This window comes from Salvelinus fontinalis, chromosome 13 (genome assembly GCF_029448725.1).
Source record: "Salvelinus fontinalis isolate EN_2023a chromosome 13, ASM2944872v1, whole genome shotgun sequence".
NCBI lineage: Eukaryota > Metazoa > Chordata > Actinopteri > Salmoniformes > Salmonidae > Salvelinus > Salvelinus fontinalis.
Window position 1 is genome coordinate 54625273 of NC_074677.1, and position 20087 is coordinate 54645359.

At 44.5% G+C, this 20087-nt stretch overlaps 1 protein-coding gene across 2 annotated transcripts; it reads left to right on the forward strand.

Annotated features, from left to right (window-relative positions):
- The first annotated feature begins 1267 nt into the window (after nucleotides 1–1267).
- LOC129869059 (phosphofurin acidic cluster sorting protein 1-like) lies at nucleotides 1268–19667 on the forward strand. Of its 2 annotated transcripts, none has more exons than XM_055943533.1 (23): nucleotides 1268–1800; nucleotides 7609–7696; nucleotides 9412–9501; nucleotides 9675–9800; nucleotides 10010–10154; nucleotides 10459–10550; nucleotides 10690–10773; nucleotides 10883–11100; nucleotides 11203–11296; nucleotides 11390–11467; nucleotides 11598–11749; nucleotides 11892–12027; nucleotides 12768–12872; nucleotides 12999–13105; nucleotides 13222–13397; nucleotides 14612–14722; nucleotides 15158–15275; nucleotides 15869–15911; nucleotides 16095–16137; nucleotides 16242–16377; nucleotides 16536–16774; nucleotides 16958–17077; nucleotides 18304–19667. In XM_055943533.1, exons 1-23 carry the CDS (start codon nucleotides 1604–1606, stop codon nucleotides 18420–18422), a joined length of 2817 nt encoding a protein of 938 aa, XP_055799508.1. In that variant the 5' UTR covers nucleotides 1268–1603; the 3' UTR covers nucleotides 18423–19667. The 2 variants fall into 2 exon arrangements, with proteins under 2 accessions (XP_055799508.1, XP_055799509.1); XM_055943534.1 differs by having other exon boundaries at nucleotides 1269–1800; nucleotides 13222–13376.
- Nucleotides 19668–20087: the final 420 nt, after the last annotated feature.

A 20087-nucleotide genomic window follows, 5' to 3' on the forward strand; every position in this document is an offset into this window, starting at 1 on the left:
ATTACACAGGTGCACCTTGTACTGGGGACAATAAAAGGCCACTCTAAAATGTGCAGTTTTGTCACACAACACAATGTCACAGTTGTCTCAAGTTTTTAGGGAGCGTGCAATTAGCATGCTGAATGCAGAAATGTCAACCAGAGCTCTTGCAAGAGAATTTAATGTTAATTTCTCTACCGTAAGCTGCCTCCTACGTCGTTTTAGAGAATTTGGTATGTCCAACCGGCCTCACAACCGCAGACCATGTGTAACCAAGCCAGACCAGGACCTCCACATCTGGCTTCTTCCCCTGCAGGATCGTCTGAGACCAGTCACCCGGACAGCTGATGAAACTGAGAAGTATTTCTGTCTGTAATAAAGCCCTTTTGTGGGGACAAACTTGGTTTGGCCAGGCTCCTCAGTCCATCCGGCCTCACAACCATAAACCACGTGTATGGCGTCGTGTGGGCGAGCGGTTTGCTGTTATGTACAGAGTGCCCCATGGTGGCGGTTTGGTTATGGTATGGGCAAGCATAAGCTACGGACAATGAACACAATTGCATTTTATCAATGGCAATTAACATGCACAGAGATACCATGACGAGATCCTGAGGCCCATTGTGGTGCCATTCGTCTGCCGCCATCACCCCATGTTTCAGCATGATAATGCACGCCCCCATGTCGCAAGGATCTGTACACGATTCCTAGAAGCTGAAAATGTCCCAGTTCTTCAACATACTTACCAGACATGTCACCCATTAAGCATGTTTGGGATGCTCTGGATCGACCCGTATGACAACGTGTTCCAGTTTCCACCTATATCCAGCAACTCCGCACAGCCATTGAAGAGGAGTGTGACAACATCCCACAGCCCACAATCAACAGCCTGATCAACTCTACACAAAGGAGATAGGTGGCGCTGCATGAGGCGAATGGTGGTCACACCAGATACTGACTGGTTTTCTGATCCATGTGCCTACCTTTTTTAAAGGTATCTGTGACCAACAGATGCATATCTGTATTCCCAGTCATGTCAAACCCATAGATTAGGGCCTAATGAATGTGTTTCAATCGACTTATTTCCTTATATGAACTGTAACTCAGTAAAATCTTTGAAATTGTTGCATGTTGCCTTTGTATTTTTTGTTCAGTGTAATAATGAGTAGGATACCCTGATGCTCCAAGGGACCACTCTGCTGGTACCATGCCTCCTCTCCCTATAGTGTGGATGGCAGCTCTGAGAGGCTCGCGTTACAATAATAGCACTCAATCACTGTGTGTGGGTGGGACAGAGAGCGAGAGGGAGAGAGCGAGCGAGCACGCACACAACATACCGTATGCACCTGCTGTGACGCTCTGACATTATTATTGTTGAGAGATTGTACTAGTAAAGAGTGCGTCTTTAACGAGAGGCGTAGCTATTCTCTTGTGCTCCCTAGAGGGCAAGTTCCGCTTCCTGCTAATAAAAACATCGCACTTGTGAGCATATCACATCAACTGTGGACTGCAGAACAGAAAAGCATGAAATGCAAGCAAGAAGGCATGGAATTATGTGGATATGAAAGCACAATTTGAAGCTTCGGGGTATGATGAACATATCCGTATGCACAAGTCAGGAAGCTGAATGACAGAAGGTATTTTCTTCCACATCCAAAACACCTCCAGTATGTCGGAGAGAGGGGGTCTCCCACGGACTGGGGGCACACCATCTCCACATATGCAGCCGTACAAGACCGTCACGATCGTCCCGAACCGTCCGGTTCAGATGAACCTGTATGCGACCTGGGAAATTGATCGCTCATCTCCAAGCTGTGTGCCCAGGTATGGCCGCCTAAACTCCCATGGCTGGTTCTGACAGTCGAGGTTTCCAGTCTGGATCAGATCACGTATAGGTTATCGGCTTCTGTGGTCGGATGTAGGCTTAGGAATGATATTGAATCAGTGGGAAGAAGTCACCTGTTTTTCCCTCAAGAGAAGTTATGTAGGCGGGTTGAATCAAAGTTGTAAAAAATGTACGAGTTACTGAAAACAACATTAATATGATTCAAGTTGAAGTAAATAGCATACTTCTGTATTTGCCTTTTGAATAATACACATTTTGCACTGCTGCAAGTTACTGTAAATATGACAGCAGTTTTTGTTTTGACCATCAGGTCAGGTGATTGCAACTGTAAATGAATTGTCAGTTATTAAGTTACAGTGTGCTATTCACATAGATACATTTAGCCTGCAGTCATAGATTATTGCTGATGGTAGTGAAGGTTAGGGAGGGTCTTTAAAGGGGCAATATGCAGTTCAAACAATAAGATTCCCATTTTAAAAGGAAGAGCTCATTCAACTCTACAATGAAAAACTATATTTGGAGGACCATGGTTATGAAAAAGGAGCATCATGAAGTGCAAGATCATGACTGACCAGGATGTAAAGCCTCCAAATCAACATATCACTGAGCAGTTGGGGACACAGACAGGGTGCCATAGACAGCTGCTCCTAAACCCCACAGGAAAACAACATGCTGTCAGAATAAATAATTGCCCAGCACAGTATATACTTCGAAGCAAGAAATTGGCTAACACTTTTATGCCGATATACATACGCCTACGGACCGTTGCTAATCAGGGAATACTCCTCCATTATTACTAACAATGTTAAATTTGAATAATATTCTAAAATGTTTTTGATACTGCTTTTTGTCTAACTCTGAATTGGTAGGTGTTCGATGTAGGCTAGCAATAGAAAAGAGGGGGCAGGAGTGAGGTTGCGTGTGGATTCTAGAAGGACCCCTGTATAAGGTAAAGGCTGCGTGCGGGGGTGCTCTCTCTGGCAGGGAAAATGGAGAGAGGATGTGGGTGGATTTGAAGAAGAGCTGGTTGAAAATGATTTGTTCCTCTTAAAGTGGTCCACACACTATGGTGAGCTCTGAAAATAGTATGTTGACAAAAAAATCCAAGGTGTACCTTGGATGTCAATTGGATGTATTTCAAGGCCTACCTTCAAACTCAGTGCCTTTTTGCTTGACATCATGGGAAAATAAAAAATAAATCAGCCAAGACCTCAGAAAAAAAACCTCCACAAGTCTGGTTCTTTGGGAGCAATTTCCAAACACCTGAAGATACCACTTTCATCTATACAAACAATAGTACGCAAGTATAAACACCATGGGACCACGCAGCTGTCATACCGCTCAGGAAGGAGACGCATTCTGTGTCCTAGAGATGAACGTACTTTGGTGCGAAAAGTGCAAATCAATCCCAGAACAACAGCAAAGGACCTTGTGAAGATGCTGGGGGAAACAGGTACAAAAGTATCTATGCCCACAGTAAAACGAGTCCTATATCGACATAACCTGAAAGGACGCTCGCAAGGAAGAAGCCACTGCTCCAAAACCGCCATAAAAAAGCCAGACCAAGGTTTGCAACTGCACATGGGGACAAAGATTGTACTTTTTGGAGAAATGTCCACTGGTCTAATGAAACAAAAATGGAACTGTAATGACCATCGTTATGTTTGGAGGAAAAATGGGGAGACTTGCAAGCCGAAGAACACCATCCCAACCTTGAAGCACGGGGGTGGGGGTGCTTTGCTGCAGGAGGGACTGGTGCACTTCACAAAATAGATGGCATCATGAAGAGGAAAATTATGTGGAAATATTGAAGCAACATTTCAAGACATCAGTCAGGAAGTTAAAGCTTGGTCGCAAATGGGTATTCCAAATGGACAATGACCCCAAGCATACTTCCAAAGTTGTGGCAAAATGGCATAAGGACAACAAAGTCAAAGTATTGGAGTGGCCATCACAAAGCCCTGACCTCAATCCTAGAGAACATTTGTGGGCAGAACTGAAAAAGCATGTGCGAGCAAGGAGGCCTACAAACCTGACTGAGTTACACCAGCTCTGTCAGGAGGAATGGGACAAAATTAAATTAAGCTTGGGTCAAGCACAAAATGCTTGACCCAAGTTAAACAATTTAAAGGCAATGCTACCAAATACTAATTGAGTCTATGTAAACTTCTGACCCACTGGGAATGTGATGAAAGAAATAGAACATTCTCTCTTCTATTATTCTGACATTTCACATTCTTAAAATAAAGTGGTGATCCTAACTGACCTAAGACAGGGAATTTTTACTCTGATTAAACGTCAGGAATTGTGAAAAACTGAGTTTAAATGTATTTGGCTAAAGTGTATGTTAACTTCCGACTTCAACTGTTTATATGCAGTGCATTCGGAAACTATTCAGACCCGTTGACTTTTTCCACATTTTGTTACATTAATTGTTTTTTCCCCTCATCAATCTACACACAATACTCCATAAAGAAAAAGCAAAAACAGGTTTTTATACAGTTTTGCAAATGTATAAAACTTATTTACTGAAATATGACATATACATAGGTATTCAGACCCGTTATTCAGTACTTTGTTGAAGCACCTTTGGCAGCAATTACAACCCTGAGTCTTCTTGGGTATGACGCTACAAGCTTGGCACACCTATATTTGGGGAGTTTCTCCCATTCTTCTCTGCAGATCCTCTAGCTCTGTCAGGTTAGATGGGGAGCGTCGGTGCACAGCATTTTTCAGGTCTCTCCAGAAATGTTCGATCGGGTTCAAGTCCGGGCTCTGGCTGTGCTACTCAAGGACATTCAGAGACTTGTCCCGAAGCCACTCCTGCATTGTCTTGGTTGTGTGATAAGGGTCGTTGTCCTGTTGGAAGGCAAACCTTTTCCCCCAGTCTGAGGTCCTGAGCGCTCTGGAGCAGGTTTTCATCAAGGATCTCTCTGTACTTTGCTCCGCTCATCTTTCCCTCGATCCAGACTAGTCTCCCGGTCCTGCTGCTGAAAAACACCCCCACAGCATGATGCTGCCATCACCATGCTTCATCTTAGGGATGGTACCAGGTTTCCTCCAGATGTGACACTTGGCATTCAGGCCAAAGAGTTCAATCTTGGTTTCATCAGACCAAAGAACCTTGTTTCTCATGGTCTGAGAGTCCTTTGTCAAAAGGCACCTAAACTCCAAGCGGGCTGTTATGTGCCTTTTACTGAGGAGTGGCTTCCGTCTGGCCACTATACCATAAAGGCCTGATTCGTGGAGTGCTGCAGAGATTGTCCTTCTGGAAGGTTCTCAAATCGCCACAGAGGAACTCTGGAGCTCTGTCAGAGTGACCATCGGGTTCTTGCTCACCTCCCTGACCAAGGCCCTTCTCCCCTGATTGCTCAGTTTGGCCAGGCAACCAGTTCTAGAAAGAGTCTTGGTGGTTCCAAACTTCTTCCATTTAAGAATGATGCAGGTCACTGTGTTCTTGGGGACCTTCAATGCTGCAGAAATGTTTTGGTACCCTTCCCCAGATCTGTGCCTTGACACAATCCTGTGTTGGAGCTTTACAGACAATTCCTTTGTATTCATGGCTTGTTTTTTTCTCTGACATGCACTGTAAACTGTGGGACCTTATATAGACAGGTGTGTGTCTTTCCAAATCATGTCCAATCAATTTGATTGACCACAGGTAGACTCCAATGAAGTTGTAGACATGTCTCAAGGATGATCAATGGAAAAAGGATGCACCTGAGCTCAATTTCGAGTCTCATATTTATGTAAATAAGGTATTTATGTTTTTTATTTTTAATACGTTTCCAAAAACCTGTTTTTGCATTCTCATTATGGGATATTGTGTGTAGATTGATGAAGGAAAATAAATATTCAATCAATTTTAGAATAAGGCTGTAATGTAACAAAATGTGGAAAAACTCAAGGGGTCTGAACACTTTCTGAATGCACTGTATAGTGTACACCCCTTCAAATTAGTGGATTCGGCTATTTCAGCCATACCCGTTGCTGACGGGTGTATAAAATCGAGCACACATCCATGCAATCTCCATAGACAAACATTGGCAGTAGAAAGGCCTGACTTTCAACGTGGCACCGTCATACGATGCCACCTTTCCGACAAGTCAGTTTGTAAAAATGTTGCCCTGCTGGAGCTGCCCCGCTCATCTGTAAGTGCTGTTATTGTGAAGTGGAAACGTCTAGGGGCAACAACAGCTCAGCCGTGAAGTGGTAGGCCACACAAGCTCACAGAAACGGGCCGCTGAGTGCTGAAGCGCGTAGCGCTAAACAGTCGTCTGTCCTCGGTTGCAACACTCACTACCGAGTTCCAAACTGCCTCTGGAAGCAACGTCAGCACAAGAACTGTTCGTCGGGAGATTCATGAAATGGGTTTCCATGTCCGAGCAGCCGCACACAAGCCTAAGATCACCATGCTCAATGCCAAGCGTCGGCTGGAGTGGTGTAAAGATCGCGGTCTTTGGACTCTGGAGCAGTGGAGACGCTGTATCTGGAGTGATGAATCATGCTTCACCATCTGGAAATCCGACGGACAAATCTGTGTTTGGCGGATGCCAGGAGAACGCTACCTGCCCCAATGCATAGTGCCAACTGTAAAGACTGGTGGAGGAGGAATAATGATCTGGGGCTGTTTTTCATGGTTCGGGCTAGGCCCCTTTGTATCAGGGAAATCTTATCGCTACAGCATACAATGACATTCTAGACGATACTGTGCTTCCAACATTGTGGCAATAGTTTGGGGAAGGCCCTTTCCAGTTTAAGCATGACAATGCCCCAGTGCTCAAAGCGAGGTCCATACAGAAATGATTTGTCAAGATCAGTGTGGACGAACTTAGCTGGCATGCACAGAGCCCTGACCTCAACCCCATCGAACACCTTTGGGATGAGTTGCAACGCCGACTGCGAGCCAGGCCTAATCGCCCAACATCAGTGCCCGACCTCACTAAACTCCGTAATAATGCCCATGATTTTGGAATGAGATGTTCGACAGGCAGGTGTCAACATACTTTTGGTAATGTAGGGAATTTCTATTTAGCCAATAGTGCCATATCTGTTTGGCATTTGGCTTTTAGTGAAAATATAAATTATTAACCATAAATCTCCTAACCCAATCAGATGTTCTCTGGTAGCCCTCTCCAGTGTCTCTCTCTCTCTAATGGTGTGGTGAGTGGAGAGGCCAAGGTTTGTAGTGAATGTGACATTTAATTAGGGAGGAACAGCAGATACGGCACCCTCTCCTATTACCCAATCTTTGTGACGTGACGCAGAGTGCTGCACCTAGGACCCAAATGTAATCAAAGGTTATTCAAGATGCAATGCTGCAGTTTGTTTGGCTAAGAATCAACAATGAGGCTGTAGACCTAATTGTGTCTTTTGGAGCCCATTGTGGCTTCTACCTTGAGAGAATGACAATCTTTTAATTTCTCCTTCTCCTTCTCTCATCTACGCAGATAAATCCCAGCCAGCCAAGCTGTCTGTGCTTTGTCCAAAAATAAAGTACTTCGAACCACGAACGGCCCGTAGGAATACATTGATCTGTGATTTATGTCTGGAGCCTAATATTCCTAAAGTGCATCTGTTGGCCGCAAACCTCACCGAACGATTCCCGCTTACAATTTGCATTACAAATCTAGGGTGATACTCTACCACTCTCAGCCAACATTTAAAAAAGATTTGTCATGGTCAAGGACTAGACCTACACTTTCTCATGTCGTTGGTACCTATTCACTGAATTCACAGACGAAACAGAGAAATTCGAATATCCCCTTTTCTCCCCTTAAACCCAGGCTCTTCACAGTTACTCTGAAGAAGCTGGTGATGCTTCAGGAGCTGGACAGAGACCTAACCTCTGTTGTCATCGCAGTCAAACTCCAGGTGACGCTCTTCACACACACCGCTGTCCCTTCCACAAAGTGTAAATACAGTGCCTTGCAAAAGTATTCATCCCCTTTGGCGTTTTTCCTATTTTGCATTACAACCTGTAATTTAAATAGATTTTTTTGTATTTAATGTAATGGACATACACAAAATAGTCCAAATTGGTGAAGTAAAATGAAAAAAATAACTTGTTTAAAAAGATTTTAAAAAAAAAAAACGGAAAATGGTACGTGCATATGTATTCACCCCCTTTGCTGTGAAGCCCCTAAATCAGATCTGGTGCAACCAATTACCTTCAGAAGTCACATAATTAGTTAGATTGCACACAAGTGGACTTTATTTAAGGTGTCACATGATCTGTCACATGATCTCATATCTACACCTGTTCTGAAAGGCCCCAGAGTCTGTAGCACCCCCAAGCAAGCGGCACCCCCAAGCAAGCGGCACCATGAAGACCAAGGAGCTCTCCAAACAGGTCAGGGACAAAGTTGTGGAGAAGTACAGATCAGGGTTGTTTTATAAAAAAATATCAGAAAATTTGAACATCCCACGGAGCACCATTAAATCCATTATTAAAAAATGGAAATAATATGACACCACAACAAACCTGCCAAGAGAGGGCCGCCCACCAAAACCCACAGACCAGGCAAGGAGGGCATTAATCAGAGAGGCAACAAAGAGACCAAAGATAACCCTGAAGGAGCTGTAAAGCTCCACAGCGGAGATTGGAGTATCTGTCCATAGGACAACATTAAGCCGTACACTCCACAGAGCTGGGCTTACGGAGTGGCCAGAAAAAAGCCATTGCTTAAAGAAAAAAATAAGCAAACAAGTGTAGTGTTTGACAAAAGGCATGTGGGAGACTCCCCAAACATATGGTAGAAGGTACTCTGGTCAGGTGAGACAAATATTTAGCTTTTTGGCCATCAAGGAAAACACTATGTCCGGCACAAACCCAACACCTCACCCTGAGAACACCATCCCCACAGTGAAGCATGGTGGTTGCAGCATCATGCTGTGGGGATGTTTTTCATCGGCAGGGACTGGGAAACTGGTCAGAATTGAAGGAATGATGGATGGCGCTAAATACAGGGAAATTCTTGAGGGGAAACCTCTTTCAGTCTTCCAGAGATTTGAGACTTGGACGGAGGTTCACCTTCCAGCAGGACAATGACCCTAAGCATACTGCTAAAGCAACATTCGAGTGGTTTAAGGGGAAATATTTAAATGTCTTGGAATGGCCTAGTCAAAGCCCAGACCTCAATCCAATTTAGAATCTGTGGTATGACTTAAAGATTGCTGTACACCAGCGGAACCCATCCAACTTGAAGGAGCTGGAGCAGTTTTGCCTCGAATAATGGGTAAAAATTCCAGTGGCTAGATGTGCCAAGCTTATAGAGACATACCCCAAGAGACTAGCAGCTGTAATTGTTGCAAAAGGTGGCTCTACAAAGTATTGACTTTGGGGGGCTGAATAGTTATGCACGCTCAAGTTTGCTGTTTTTTTATTCTTATTTTTTGTCTGTTTCACAATAAAACGCGTTGCATTGTGCATAAGAACAGCCCTTAGCTGTGGTAGATTGGCCATATATCACCCCCCTTTGTGCCTTATTGCTTAAATACACTAGTGACTTATGAGAACCTTTTTATCTGTAATCCATGGATAATATATGCAGGAGATGTATTGTAACGTGTTTGGAATATCTTCTTAGGGATCAAAGCGCATTTTACGGTCCAATGAAATCCTGTTGTCATCGCCTGGACTTACCGAGACCGATCTTCAGCTAACGTTCTCCTTGCAAGTGAGTTACCGAGGGGTGTTTGCACAGACAGTTATGTGTATGCAAATGAATTGTGGACGAGAGTCTGAGACTTAAAAAAAAAAAAATGTCCCAGAGATTCTATTTTCAGTGCATGATTTAAGTGCATGTCTGATTCTGTCAACCTCGCCATCTCTCATCTTTACTTCCGCCAGTATCCACATTTTCTGAAGCGAGATGCCAACAGACTGCAGATCATGCTGCAGAGGAGGAAGAGGTACAAGAACCGCACCATCCTGGGCTATAAGACCCTGGCACTGGGCCTCATCAACATGGCAGAGGCAAGAGGGCAACATCTCAGCGCAGCTGTTAACTGCCATGATTACGATCATTCGGGCTTTTGTTTGTATAACACACCATCCAGCTGTACTCCTGTCACTCTTTCGTCTCCTGTCCTTTCCCTCTCTCTCTCTCTCTCTTGCAATTGTCACCCCCCCCTCTCCCCAATCTCTCTTTCTCTCCCTGACCCCCCTTCCTCTCCCCTCCCCAGGTGATGCAGCACCCCAGTGAGGGAGCCCGTGTGTTGGGTCTCCACACCACGGTGAAGGACACGGCTGTGCCTGTGGCTGAGATGAGGGTCTACTCGCTCTCCAGCCAGCCTATCGACCACGAGATGTCCAAGGCCAAGATGTCTGGTAAGGGAGACACAGAGTGAAAGACAAGGGGACAGGCTCGAGGGAGATAAGGCCATGAACAAGGAATCAGAAAGTTAATATTTTTTTATAATTTTTTTATTTATATTCGGCAATGTGCTTATATGGGATTGTCTAAGTATCCAGAATGTCAGTGTATTGAACAGTTCAATATGTATGTGCCACACCATGGTCGGTAAATACCATAATCCATGTTCGTCTTAGGTTGAAATAGTTTTCACATCACACTGGATCCCCCCACACCCATACATAACACATCTCCTATCTGGCTCCCTGTAACTGACAGACCGCTCCCCCGACATTGACAACTACTCGGAGGAAGACGAGGAGAGCTATTCATCAGAGCAGGACGGGAGTGATGACCCTGCTCACAGCCAGGTAGGAGGGGGGGGGGGGGGGGGGGGAGCGACGCTCAGAAAGATACCACACTGCTTCAATACAAGCATTTAAGCCAGCGTACAGTAGAGTGGATGGAGGGTTTGAGCACAAAGTTGACCCTCCCTCTTTTTCCCCCCAGTATCTGTTTGACGAAGAGGATGACATGAGGAAGAAGAAGCACAGACACAAACTCACCTCTGCCGCCTCCATCACCAGAGCTCATGTAAGCATTCAGTCTACTCGTCTGTCTGTCTGTCTGTGTGGCGTTGGGACTAACTGCCGCTGTTCTAGTCAACCAGTTTGATTATCTACCTGTTCCTTTAACCCGGCAGCCCAACATCAAGCAGAAGTTTGTGGCCTTGTTGAAGAGGTTTAAGGTGTCTGATGAGGTGGACTTTGGCCTGGAGCACGTGTCCCAGGAGCACATTCGTGATGTGGAGGAGGACCTGGATGAGCTCTATGACAGTCTGGAGATGTACAACCCCAATGACAGCGGGCCAGAGATGGAGGAGACGGACAGCGTCCTCAGCACGCCCAAACCCAAACTCAGGTCATGAGAAGTCGGACTTATCTGTAGGTCACGGAAATGTATGTTCTGACAAACATCCACCTAACAGAACTCTGGCAATCTCTCTTCTCTCTGAACGTTCAGGCCCTTCTTTGAGGGCATGTCCCAGTCCAGCTCGCAGACCGAGTTTGGCAGTCTGAACAGCAGGTGCAGTCTGCCCAGAGACACCCTGAGCCCAGTGAGTACAGTACATGGGGGTGGCTGGCCTTCTTAGTCCAGATGTCCCCTTGCACTCCCTCTTACCACTGTTTTCCTGCTGTCTGACTTTCAGCAAGGAGAGCAGCCCCCGTCAGGCAAGATGAAACGCGCTCGCTCCCGCAACTTTGACGACTCTGAGACAGACACCCTGGTGAGACCCCTCCTCCCTCCCTCACTCTCTTGTTTTCCCCTCTCTCATTGGTGGCCTCTGTGTTTCAGTGTGTTGAGGCCTGTGCGGTGTTAGGATGTGTTTCTGTCTGGCTGTCTGTCGGTGTGTTTAGGAGCTGACTGAACCGGAGACGTTTCTGGACACTACCCCCTGCATCACTGTCTCTGTCCCAGAGCAGCTACCCAGGACCCCAATGAGGGAACTGAGGAGCAGCAAGAGTGAGAGTCACACCAGCATGCCCTACACCACCATGACCTCCCCCAGGTCAGTCTAACACACACTTTAAAACACCCACACACACACAAAACCTTCCAGTGCTACATATGCGCTCCTTCACTTTCTGCCGTAGTCATATTTTCTGTGTGGGTACTGACTGTCAGTGAGTAGGTGTGTGTGTTTTTTCTAGGTTGGATGACGGGCACACACCCAGGCAGAGACGTGGCACACCAATGAAGGAGAGGCGAGCGCTGTCCAAGCCACTAAGCGAACGCACCAACAGCTCTGACAGTGAAAGGTCACCGGAGCTCGGCCACACCCCACAGGTGACCCCCCCCCCCCCCCCTCATCCTAACCAGAGCTAGTCCGTACCCATACTCGCCATGGAGCTGAGGATTTGTTTGCAGAGGGTGATCCAGAGTGGCGGTGATCCTGTTGCAAATGTGTAGCTTTAAAGTGATTAAAAATGTAGCTTTGGGGTGAAGAGAAAATGAAAGAATTCTACACATTTTGCAGTTACTTGACAGGTTCATATGATCTCTGAGTGAGACTGACTAACAGAATCAGGAGATCCCTGGGGCCCTCAGGAGATCATGGCTACTGGCCTCGAGCCTTGATGTGCCCGGTCAGTAATTCAGCCATGACATACTACAACATTTATATAGCTGGCTAGACTAACTTACCTAGCAATCTGTAAAATGTGAGCTGACATGGGCTATTGGGCTATGATTGGGCTATGATTGACTGTCAGTGACTGACGTCACAAGAGGAAAACTACTATCAAGTACTACCAAATATTGAAGGTTCACCTTGTGTATTCTGAGATTCTTACTCTCAGCAGTAAGTTGAGATTCACAATTGACTTCTTGCTTACAGCTGCATACAGGCACAGCACTGTCCTGTTGTGTTGATCGATTTCATTGAAGCGTGTGTGTGTGTGTGCCCAGTTTGACAATGTATTTGACTATGCCCAGTATTTGACTTGCGCGCGCGTGTGTGTGTGTGTGTGTGTGTGTGTGTGTGTGTGTGTGTGTGTGTGTGTGTGTGTGTGTGTGTGTGTTGGCAGGTGCCCAGGAAGGCTGTGTATGACCAGCTGAATCAGATCTTCTCCTCAGACACTGCCCTCCCAGACAGCCTGGTCCTGGTCAACACCAGTGATTGGCAGGGACAGGTATTCTTCACTTCTATCTTCACCTCCATTATCTCACTCCTCCACTCCCCTGTGGACATATTTACTTTGCGTACGTGTGTTCATCTGTGTCTATGTGTTTGTGGCCTCTGGTAAACGTGTGTGCAGTACGTGTCCGAGGTGCTGCTGGCCCAAAAGCAGCCGTTAGTGTGTACCTGCTGTGGGGTGGAGATTCAGGCTGTCCTCACCACCCTCCTCACGCGCATCCAAAAGTTGTGAGTAGCCAATGAATCAAATACTCGCTGGTTCAATGTATCGTGTGGTAATTAAGGTGACCTATGATGAGCCTGTTTATATTGTGCTCCACTAAACTGTCCTCCTCTCCCCGCAGCTGTAACTGTAACTCGTCCACGCCGCCGCCGGTCAAGGTGGTGGTGGCAGGGGGACAGAGCTACCTGGGGGCCATCCTGCATTTCTTTGTCACTCAGCTGGCCAACAAAACATCTGATTGGCTCAGCCTAATCCGCTTCCTGGTGGTCCCCCTGGGTGAGAGAGAGACCGGTTCAGGTCCTGAGAGCAGTAATATATATATATACACCATTTAACACAGTGCTTGGGTCTAAAAGATCAGTATTATACAATGTGACTGCTGTAAGATGTATCCCACTGGGCACACCATGTCATTTCAACGTGGATAATTGGGTAATATTTGGTTGAGACGATGCTCAATAAGATTACAACCTATATTCACAGACTCAAAAAGACATCCGAAAGTTAGTTCAATTTCCAACGCGTTATCACTATGATTTCAACCATCTAAAAGCACAACCACATTCCAATGAAAAAAACATTTTTCGATATTTTTTTGTTGCTGTTTATGTTTAGTTGTCACCCAAAGGTCCTTCTCTTCGCTTTCAGCCATTTTTAAAAGCACAGCAAAGTTCAAATGGGAATACACTGTCAGATATTTAGTTTGTTTATACAGGAGATGAATGTGTTACCACTGTGCTTCATCTAATGGTACATCCGAATGACCTGGATTGCAGTTGAGGTTACGTTAAAAGTACACGGTGCAAGTGATCAATGGCGTTTGAGATTCTGCGCAGATTAATTACCGTAATTGTGACGCTCTCCACAGACCTGCGACGACCTATCTGCATGCCATCTTGAGCATTATATTATTATATGATTACCTAAGAAGACATTTATATTTACAGTCATCTCAAAATGAGGCCATGGATGTGTTACTCATTTTAAGGTTGAACGTCACATTCGTTTATAAGATAGGCTATTTACTGGATAACAAAAGTCCTATTGAATTGTGTTTGGTTGTCAACGCAACCCAATATCAACATTTGAAGGAGATCAATCTTCTGCTTGGACAGTTCCATCTGTGCCACTGACTTAGTCTGGCTTTAATTCCAGTTTGTCTACAAATGAATAATTGATACGTTGTATTCACGTCTCCATCTCAACCAAAAAATCACGTAGATTCCACATTACAGTATGTTGACAAATTACATGGAAACAACCTTGATTCAACCAGTTTGTGCCCAGTGGGATAGTATGGTACATATCTAGCATGGTTATGTAACGCTTATATATATAAAACACCCACTCTCGGGTTCTGATACCTCCTCCTGACAGTGAGTTGCTCCAGTCATTATGTCACATATAGCTGAAGCGCAGTACGGTACAGCTTTCAGCTGCTCTGCTCAGAGCTGCAGTACTGAGTGGGTTGGGTGTGTGACTCATTGTGGCTGCCTCTACTCTGCCTCCAGGCTGTCACCCCGTCGCTAAGCACCTGGCCTCCCTGGACCCTCGCTACAGCTCTGTGTTCCTGGACAATGCCTGGAGAGACCTGTTCAGTCGCCTGGAGCCCCCTCACTCTAGTAAACACCACACTTCTCTCTCTCTGTCTCTCTCTGTCTCTCTCTCTCTGTCTCTCTCTCTCTCTCTCTCTCTCTCGTCACATCGACCTACCTACCGTTTGCGCTAAGCACAAACATTTCCATTTAGATTTACGAGTGTGCTATTCGTTTGTGCTGTTAGCGGCAACACAGACTGAAAGACTATTTCATTTCAGTTTATAAAACAATATGCTTTATTTTACAAACAGTTCCACTGAGCTGGAAGCATTCGAGCGTGTGTCTTTGGGAACTTCATCTGCCTTGATCAGCATATTAATGGTATTTGACTGGAAGACGCTCTCTCTGCAAGCTGCCCCATATCTTCTTTAGTTAGGGGGTTAGTCAGTTCAGATCCGGTCAGCCTTGCGCTCCCTACAGATTGGCTCAGGCTTACTGTCTGTTCCCCTTCCCTCCCAGCGGCTCCAGCTGCAGACGGCGTGGACGTGGCTGGAAGGATCAGCCAGTACATCAGCAGCGTCTCTGTCACACACCAGTTGCCTATCGCTGAGGCCATGCTCACCTGCAAGTACAAGACGTGAGTGGAGTGGCCTGCGTGGCTAATTTAAACTGCGTGTACAAAACATTAAGGACACGACAGAAAGCTATGATCCCTTATTGATGTCACTTGTTAAAACCACTTCAATCAGCGTAGATGAAGGGGAAGAGACAGGTTGAAGAAGGATTTTTAAGCCTTGAGAGATGGATAGTGTGTTTGTGCCATTCAGATGGTGAATGGACAAGACAAAAGATTGAAGTGCCTTTGAACGGGGTATGGTAGTAGGTACCAGGCGCACCGGTTTGTGTCAAGAATTGCAACACTGCTGGGTTTTTCATACTCAATATTTTCCTGTGTGTATCAAGAATGGTCCACCACCCAAAGGACATCCATCCAACTTGACACGACTGTGAGCGGCAGTGGAGTCAATATGGGCCAGCATCCCTGTGGAACGCTTTTGACACCTTGTAGAGTCCATGTCCCAACTAATTGAGGCTGTTCTGCGGGGGGGGGGGGGGGGGGGCTCTTAATGTGTTCTTAATGTTTTGTACACTCAGTTTATATGACGTTAATCAGGTACGTTTTAGGAAGACAAATATTTGATTGGCCACTCATTATTTCCACCTTACCAGATATGACGAGGACTCTTACCAGAAGTTTGTTCCCTTTGTTGGGGTAAGTAAATCAGTACTGATGGTTTTCATCAATACTAATGTTGAGGCAGTCAATTTGGCAAATAATGCCTCTATCATAATTATTGCTTCAATGCAAACCGACGAGGGATATCCAAACTATTCCCAAGTACAACCCTGGAGTGTAACGCTGATACTGATTAACTGACCCCTGTGTGTGAAACAGGTGGTGAAAGTAGGGTTGATTGAACCGAATCCGGCGTATTCAGGTGGGTTCATATTTCTGGAGTACCTATTGTCTGTTAATGTTTCCCTTTCTCTCTCCAGTCTGTCCCTGAGCAGTGTTAAGGACCGTGTTGATTTGGGCCTACAGGTGGAGACTCAGAGGAGGCTGTTGGTGTTAGCTTGGCTGTTCCCTCCACCTCCCCACCCGCCCATGGCTCTCCCACAGGGATGACCAGAGAGGCTGTCACCCCACCTCCGTCTCCCTCCCTGAGTAGCGGTCTGGGGTAAGACAACCACAGTGTACAACAGTCTAACATGAGAAGTGAATTCCCATCCCTGCAGTTAAACACGTTTTTGTGTACATTGTTGAGCAATAGTTGTTTTTCGTACACTGTCTGCCACACTCTCTACCGCTCTCTCTCTCTCTCTCTCTCTCTCTCAGGAGCCCTAATATGTCCCATGCGGTGGACACCATTGGGCTGACGGTGGATTATTGGGTAGCGACATGCTCAGAGCGGAAGAAGGATGGGGAGCGGTGTGACAAGGGCTCCAAGAACACCCTGAAGAGTGCCTTCCGTTCCCTGCAGGTCAGCAGGCTGCCAGGAGGGGGCTCCACTGAGAACCAGCCCCAGGCCAACACCATGGCTATGACTGTGGTCACCAAGGAGAAGAACAAGAAAGGTGAGGAGGATAGTGGACTGTCCAGCACATGCAGTTTGTCAATCAACTAATTTGGGGTAGAGATAGTTTTTACAAAGTAAATGTACTAACTGGAAGGAGAAGTACGCAATGGATGCGTGCTGTTAAGTGTTTTGGTTTTGGTTTGAACCCTCCTCTGTGTGCTCATCTCCTCCGTATCCACAGTCTCCACCATATTCCTGGGGAAGAAGCCCAAAGAGAGGGATGTAGACTCTAAAAGCCAGGTGGTTGAGGGCATCACCAGACTCATCTGTTCTACCAAGCAGCAGCAGAGCAGCCTAAAAGGTACACCCCACCGGGCACACCAGGTCATTTCAACGTGGACATGTGGGTCATATTTGGTCGAGCTGTTGATCAATGAGATTTCAACCCTTTTTATTCACCCACTCAAAAAAAGACAGCTAGAAGTTTGTTGAATTCCCAAATGTGTTATCACGATCAATGTGTTATCACTATGAATGTGTTATCACTATGAATGTGTTATTAATAATCTAAAAGCACAAATGGGAATACAATGTCAGATATTTATTTATTCTTCAACCGAGTGAGTTATCACTGTGCTTCATCTAATAGCACAACCAAATAACCTGGATTGCAGTTGAGAATACATTGATGGCACATAGTGCAAGTAATCAATGCTATTAAGAGATGCTGTGCAGATGTATAAAAGCAATTGTGATGATCTCCACCGACCTGCGACCTTTGCATGCTATCTTGACCATGCACGCTTTCTACGATTACAGAATACATTTATAGTTACAATAACCTCAATGTGGCCATGGATTTTAAGGTTGAATAAATACTGTTACGTTAGTTTCTAAGATGGGTTTTTTACTCTGTTGTAAAAGTGTCATTGAATTGTGTTTTAGTTGTCGACACAACCAAATATCAACATTTGAAGGAGATGTATATTTTGTGCCACTGATTTAATCCGGCTTTAATTCCAGTTTGTCTACAAAGTAATCATTAATATGTTGAATTCATGTCTCCATCTGAATCAAAAATCTAAGTTAAAGAATAGGACTAAATCAAATTTTAAATGCACTTTAAATAAAGTTTGATTTAGTCCTATTCTTTAACTTAGATTTTTGGTTGAGATGGAGACGGGAAGCTCACTTATTAATTTGTAGACAACTTGAAGATTCAATTTGAAATCAACTAAAGCTTGAAGCCCTAGACCTATGTGTTGTCTATTTTAAGTTGAACCCTGGGTTGAATTGAAACAATAGCTGTTGACTTCGGAAATACTAGATATACTGTAGACCTAAATAGTATCATTGATGACATAATCTTGTAGTTGAAATTTCTCCCTCAAAACAAGTTTCTCAAATCCAATGTATTTTCCCACGTAGATTCCACGTCACAATACATTGACAAATGAATTTGAAACAATGTTGATTCAACCAGTTTGTGCCCAGTGGGATTGAACGCGATTCAGTCAGGTTCAACATGGTTGTTTTATTTTGAGGTGTTTGTCGATGGGAGTCATGAAACTATAGGATATTTTTCAGTGTCTGTGGACGGCGTGGAGTGGACTGATGTGAAGTTCTTCCAGCTGGCTGCCCAGTGGCCCACCCATGTGAAGTACCTGCCAGTGGGGCTGTTTGGCTACAACAAGATCGCCACATAGAAACCAAGCCAGACATGGTCACTCACTCTGAGCTTCCTGGGCACCAAGGTTATTATAGTTTTGTGTTTTTATAGTGTATTTTTATTAGTTTTTTGATTTTTGTTTGAAGTTCAGTTAGTTTTCAGACCTGATTTACTAGTTTTTATTTAGTTTGATATGATTTATTTTCTGTTTTCGTGTTAGGGACAGAAAGTACCAGATTTCTTCCTTGGTAGTTCGTGATAAACAAGCTATGCCTATTTGAAACCTCACTAACTCACCTGCCAAGTTCAGAAGCTTGAAAACACTCATTTGATTGTTGTCCAAAGTTTAGAAGATTAAAAAAAACTCAAACTGAACATTTGATTTTTATTTTAGTACATTTGAGTCAAAGATAGTTTTAGTTTTTCAAATGGGTTTGTTAATTATTTTATTTCAGTCTACGAAAGTTTTATTTCAGCTTTTGTTTCCTATAATAACCTTGCTGAGCGGTCTACAATGGACACTGGACAGAAAGCCAATGATTAAGGATTATTGTTACATGACTAAGGAGAGTTGTTACATGGATTGAGGCCATAGATTGTAATGCTTGCCGTGGGTTCAAGCAACAAAATAACTAGTTTGCCTTTTTTGAGATGTATTTCCTCGTTCATATGCTTTGGCACATTTTTATATGTCTTCTTTCAGTGGATCGGCAAGGTTAACTCCAGCTGTTCTTGTGGCTGTGTTGTACTTAGTTTTTTTCTAGCAGTGTTATGTGAAGCAAATTTCAGTGGTCATTGATATTATTTCCTTCGGTGGTGTTATTCCAAGTGCATTAAAAAAAAAACGGAGTTAAGTCAGTTTTGCGAAAGTAATATCAATTGATTATCTTATTTACAGAAATGTTGTGGTAATTGGACCTGTTTTTGCTAAAGACTTACTACATTTAGTGAGTTACTGTTGTGTGCGCACGCCCGAATGCTTGTGAATGTGTGCATAGCATGGGTTGTCATTGAAATAAATACTACAGAAATCTAGAATATTTGCAGACTTGTCTGCATCAAAGCTTGTGGTTGTTAAGCAAGTATTTTTATATGGTACATGTACTATATATACTTTGCACTGCAGATACACCTTTGTCCCAATGTGCTTAAAGCAGTCATCTTACTTATTTTTGTTTAAAGATTGAAGACTTTGTTTTGTCATTAAAGCGTAAAAGACGGACACATACAAGGAATAAATAAAAAGGTCAATTAAATAAACTCAAGTGTATTTATAACTAAATGTATCCGCTTGTCATATTGTGGGTGGAGGACATGGATGAGATCTTCAGAACCAAATGCTCCTGTTTAAACCTTTGAGGGGCCTGTAAGCTGTTGTACCACAGATTCAAAGAGTACCACTAAGTATTGTCAGGAGTAACTGTTAAAGACAAAAGATTGGGAGATTATGGGCAAACTTAGGCTAAACGCAACTAACAAAAACAGTACATGAGGACAGTTGAACTCGGGCACTTTATTCAGTTGAGTGTCTGAGATGCCTTTCTACTATCCACCTGTAAAACTCTCCAACTTCCTGCACCTCATCCTCATCATACAATGCAAATGACACTAACCGAGGAAATTCCAATGCACATGCATGGGGCGGCAGGTAGTCTAGTGGTTAGAGCGTTGGGCCAGTAACCGAAAGGTTGCTAGATTGAAT

Excerpts from the sequence above, each read along its gene's own strand:
- LOC129869059 (XM_055943533.1), top strand. The coding sequence starts at position 1,604 with ATGACAGAAGGTATTTTCTTCCACATCCAAAACACCTCCAGTATGTCG. Across the intron at positions 11,297-11,389 it reads CCAGAGACACCCTGAGCCCA|CAAGGAGAGCAGCCCCCGTC; the intron begins GTGAGTACAGTA and ends TCTGACTTTCAG. Across the intron at positions 13,106-13,221 it reads CTCACGCGCATCCAAAAGTT|CTGTAACTGTAACTCGTCCA; the intron begins GTGAGTAGCCAA and ends CTCTCCCCGCAG.